We start from the raw sequence: 5,429 nt of genomic DNA on the forward strand, positions 1-5,429 counted from the left end.
TATTTATGTTGAAATAATAAAATACTTAATGCCTATTTAAATAAATAATGCTCTTAAAATAGACGAAGTCTAAAACAAGGTCTGCTCAACGATTCTTTTTTTTTATTATCCATATCTGCACACCCCTACAAAATAAAACATTGTTTCTATATTAGGCAATTTAATATCACATTGTTCACAAATACGCCAATGAGCTTGTTTTAACTGCATATTATAATAATCTGAGTGAAAATTATTTTCTTAATTTCTATGAAATTAATATTAAGAAATGAACACCTCCATTTATGCAAAGACATAAACACATAGCTCTCTGGTTGTCACAATCTTAGTATTATAGTGTTTGTATAGTTTCGTTGGTAGGCATAACCTTTGGCAACTTATTGCAATATTGAGCTATAATAGTTGGAAGTTGATCGCATGAATACTATTGCTCGTAATTTAAGTAGTGAAAGGAAAAAAATGTCTTGAATTGCAACCAGAGGCTCTCAAGAGTCTGTCTCGCTCACGTGACTCTACTTGTTTTTTTGAAATAAAATAAAAAAATGAAAAAATGAAAACAGATCTAGATTCTTAAATAATAATTGAGGCTAAATTTGGTTTAATATTGCATTCCATTCTGTGGTTCTCTAAAATAAGACATGTACATATGTTTTTCTCATAGAGTACTATGTTAAACTAAGTCCCCCAACTGGCGGCCATCTTGGATTTTGGATCGACGACAAAGTAACAACACTTGGTCAGCACCTCATAAGGAACATTCATGCTATCTTTGGTTTCATTAATTTCAGTGGTTCTCTAAAAGAAGATATTTGTATGTATTTCCCGTAGGGTTCTATGTTAAACTAAGTCCCCCGATGGTGGCCATCTTAGATGATGGATCGGCTACAAAGTAACAACACTTGATCAGCACCTCATAAGGAACATAAATGCCATGTTTGGTTCCATTCCAATCAGTGGTTCTCTAAACCAATTTCAATCAACGACGACGGACGCCAAGTGAAAAGAATAGCTCTCTTGGCCCTTCGGCAAAAAAGCAAAGTCATTAAATCAAAATTGCTTACCTTTTTCACCAAACGGTGGTTCATTCATCCCTGTTCCAACACAATCAAATGGTTTGCTACACGGACACCAACCAAGGAACACAACTTCATTAGCATTTTGATTATTCACTGCACATTCTACAAGATATAACATCCTTAAATACAAATACGGAGATTTATGTTGAAAAGTGGTCTACCATGAGTCCGGTTTTTTAAATATTTTTATACATGAAGTGAATACATGTATCAATTCTAAAAAATAATGTAAAAGGTATATATATTATATATTAGTTATATGTTAAAGATAACAAAAATCCAGTTGTAATATAAGTTATTTAGGTTTCTTGGCTGTACAATTTTAAGTGATTCAATCAGGTTTCCAACGTAGGCGAAGCTAAATTATTTTTGTTGAAATTGATTCATAACTATATTTCAGTAACAGTGGATACTCTCAGAATTGTACTTTGTGTTGTTTGTCTTTATGTGTATTGTTATGTTTTGCTTCTTGCCAATCTAATAAATTTATATACAAATAATAGTTATCAAAGGTACAAGGGTTATGATTTAGTACGCCAGACGAGGGTTTCGTTTACATAAGACTCATCAGTGACGCTCATATCAAAATATTTATAAAGCCAAACAAGTACAAAGTTGAAGAGCATTGAGGATTCAAAAGTCCAAAAAGTTGTGCCAAATACAGCTAAGGTTATCTATGCCTGGGATAAGAAAATCCTTTGTTTTTCGTAAAATTCAAAGTTTTTGTAAACAGGAAATTAATAAAAATGACCACATTTTTGATATTCATGTCAACGCCGAAATGTTGACTACTGGGCTGGTGATACCCTCGGGGACGAAACGTCTACTAACAGTGGCATCGACCCAGTGGTGTAAACAGTTATCAAAGGTACCAGGATTATAATTTAGTACGCCATAAATATGGTATAGTTACAATTGAGACATATATCTACGAATTACGTAGAAACAAACACTTTAGGTCACCTCTAGTACTTCAAAAATTATCAGAACCCATACCGCATGGTTATCTACACACATCAGTGTGCAACCGCAAGTAAGATACAATAGTCATAGCTGCTCTTTTTTTCTTTTTATTTAACCAAGACGAAATTGGAAGGAAATTTGCATAAATTGATTTAAAACAGGCACTATGATTAAGCAACAAATATAATTTTACATCATTATTATACAAAAGAACTTAATAAAAGCTGTATATGTACCTGATTTCCGTTGGCCATATGGTTTACAAATTCCAGCATAACCCGTGGATCTTTTTTTCCGTCCTTTAACTTTGTCGTTGGCACAACATTGGTTATAGCCGCAATCCTTTGCGTTATTGCATTCTTTAGGCTGAAAGTGTATTTGTCAGAAAACATGCTAAAATTCGGACGCTAGAGTTAAATCATTTACCAATAATCATTCAATAAATTGTCTTTTGATCAGAATCAAAAAAATATTTATGTATTTGTTTTACAATGAAATCATGACAACATTAAAAGACATCATAAATGTCGGATATCACTATAATATAGAAAACTAGTTGCGAATATATTGATAGTATCTTTCTGTGTTCTTCCTAATTATTTTGTATAATGTTTGGTGAGAAAATCTAAAGTCTTTTATTTAGTCAAATAAGTTTTAATGGCTCTTGATATATTTTCTGTACGCGCTTGTATTGGATGCTTTTCTCTAATTAATTTTACCAGCATATTTGTTGGGTTGCTGCCTCGTTAACGTAAAGCCCTCATCTCCTTTTTTCCTACCTGTATTTTGAATTTTAACATGAAATTTGGAATATAAAATTTTAAACATTATAAGTCATCATTTTGGATAACTAATTCTAGTATAAGAATTAAGCACGGTATGTATTTTTTCGGTAGCAGTTAAAATTGTCTGTTTTCTTATGGCATCTCATCTATCATCTATCGATATTGGAAGATAGAAAATAGTTTTTTTTTTTTTTATTAAAAGAAATGCAATAACATAATTTCAAATTAGCATAAAATTTACCTTCTTTGGTCTTAAAGCTTCGCCTGAAAATATGTCATAAAGTGTGAACTGTTTATATAATTCTTTATAAGTTAATTAGCAACGCATGAAACTCGATTATATGCACGCACGTATAACATGACAAAACAAAATAAATAAAAAAACAGAAAAAGGAACATTTACACAAACACATACAAATAACATCAGAGAGACATTCAATAGATACATAATTTTAAAAAAAACCGAAAATAAGTGGAAACCCAAGTTGCTTTAGAGTTGATGCTAATCTGACAACACAATAGAAAAAAAATCCACCTCAGAATAAACAGAAAGTCGACAAAAAAAACCCCAAACAAATTAACACTAAATGGAAAATTGAAAACTGTTGTCTTGATATCATGAATAAGCAAATTACTATTTTAAAACTTAAAAATTTGAAACTTGAAAATTATCATGCATAATAATCGTTTTCTGTTTTGTCTGGCAATACAATATTTCTTCAAACTAGAGAATCAGGATGCAGTATTATAGTTCCGACCGCTCCGTCTCCACTAAAAAAGGCGACCATTCACCGTCAGAAAATGTGAAAATGTGGTTAATTGATGGTGTAAAAGAAAACGTGTCTTATATAAATGAGCACAAAGCACGAACTAGTACGAAGAGCACAGTAGCATATATAATGTACATGGTAACACTAAAAAAAAAAGGATATCTATTGGTCATAGTATGATTTTCAAAGCGATCTGAAAGACAAAAATCTGTACTTTTGTTTTTTTCTTTTAGCCTACACATTAATGTGATAAAGATTGCTAGCTTTACATTTTAATAAACTAAGCCGACGATCCGCTGAGTTCCTTTTATAAAGATAAATTTGGTATATGTTAAACTTTTTCTAAATCCGTTTTTAGATAAAAAATAGATTAAAAATATTTGCTAATATATCACATTTGTGACTTTTAAAAAATCATGTCTAATAAAAATAGATATACGACATGATTTTAAAGAAGACATGTTTACCGACAAATAAATTCATTTTACAAAAAAAAGATATTAAATCAAACTTACAAAAAAAAGTTCATTAAATCAAACTTACTTTTCCCTATAACCTCGAAAAGGGTAATTGTCACACAAAAACAAAACACAAGTAGTCCAATACGAGCTTTCATCTTGACAAACAAGTATATAATATCAGCAACGCAATTCTTTAGCTTTGTATTTATAGTGTTATTATTTATTCATGCCATTCTACCTGAAAGATGTTGTGTAAGGTCGTGCAAGTTTATATGTCATTTTGTTGTCAAATCAAAATAGAAAAAATAATATAAATAACATAAGTAAACAGGATATATTTTTTATTACTTTTTTTTAACTATAATTTGTAACATTGGGGAGATTACCTGACCGATTAAGTCAAACGCAAAATGACTTTTATCGTGCTATTAAGGAAAGTAAAATTGATGACAGACTATTCATTCCAAAAACAAATGAATTCAACAAGGAATTTGACTACTGAATAAAGGGATGCATACGTGGCTGCTTTGAAATATCAATTAATGAATTTTTAAAAGAAGGAATGAATTAATCTAAAGGAATCAGCAAGAAAGAATGCTAAGATTCGCATGTCGGTTGATGAATGCATAGCACGATACGCTGACCGCTTTGGTCTAATTCGTTTGGCTACATTCGAGAAAAAAAAGAAAGAACGGAAATTTTGTTACGACAACGTGGTCCCTGTAATATAGATTTTCCAAAAGATTTTATTTTTCAATTTAGTTCGAGGTAAATCATAGAATGCAATTTATAAAAATGAAAGATTGATTGAATATGTTAGAATGATCATAAACCCTACGTCAGTACTTTCGTCGACTTCTTCATAATTCACATTGCTAGATATCTTTTATTGTTTGACATTTGTCATTTTGAAACCTTGCATAGCTTACTATGGGTTATTGGTCTAGTTCATTGTTAAAGACCATACAGTGACAGATACTTGTTAATATCTAAGTCATTTGGTATGTGGTTGAGTGTATTCATTGATAATAATACTACATGTTCTTTGCAGTAAATATTTACGAATGCAACTGTTTTCAAGGCGGTCAGTTGGTCCCTACTTTTCCTGGACCCGCTACTGAAACCACATGACTAATGGCACCATTACGTTGAATTATCGGGAAACAAAATCGATAAATATCAAAACATCAGTAAGTAATGTCAACACCATATTATATAAAGACAAAAATGTTTAACCACCACCAAGTAATAATTAAAGTGCATACCGTAATATTATTTTCAACATAAGACAGTTTAAGCGTTCCATAACCTACTGTAGTGTTTACATTTAATTTTAAAAACTATTTATCGACTTGAGGGGCGTATGTACAAAAT

The 5,429-nt window shown here is 30.9% G+C and overlaps 1 protein-coding gene across 1 annotated transcript; it reads right to left on the reverse strand.

Annotated features, from left to right (window-relative positions):
* Positions 1–832: 832 nt before the first annotated feature.
* LOC134727613 (uncharacterized) lies at positions 833–4,297 on the reverse strand. The gene is made up of 5 exons (XM_063591995.1): positions 4,138–4,297; positions 3,066–3,088; positions 2,276–2,405; positions 1,062–1,178; positions 833–882 (listed from the first exon to the last, which is right to left on the reverse strand). The coding sequence occupies exons 1-5, from the start codon at positions 4,208–4,210 to the stop codon at positions 833–835; spliced, it is 393 nt and encodes a 130-aa protein (XP_063448065.1). The 5' UTR covers positions 4,211–4,297.
* Between the last annotated feature and the right edge of the window lie 1,132 nt (positions 4,298–5,429).

This window comes from Mytilus trossulus, chromosome 8 (genome assembly GCF_036588685.1).
Source record: "Mytilus trossulus isolate FHL-02 chromosome 8, PNRI_Mtr1.1.1.hap1, whole genome shotgun sequence".
NCBI classification, from domain to species: Eukaryota; Metazoa; Mollusca; class Bivalvia; order Mytilida; family Mytilidae; genus Mytilus; species Mytilus trossulus.

Bases quoted from the DNA above. Each gene is read 5' to 3' on its own strand.
- LOC134727613 (XM_063591995.1), bottom strand. From the start codon at position 4,210: ATGAAAGCTCGTATTGGACTACTTGTGTTTTGTTTTTGTGTGACAATT. The intron at 2,406-3,065 runs GTAAATTTTATG...ATACACTTTCAG, and splicing joins AAGCTTTAAGACCAAAGAAG to CCTAAAGAATGCAATAACGC. The intron at 883-1,061 runs GTAAGCAATTTT...GTTACTTTGTAG, and splicing joins ACCACCGTTTGGTGAAAAAG to CCGATCCATCATCTAAGATG.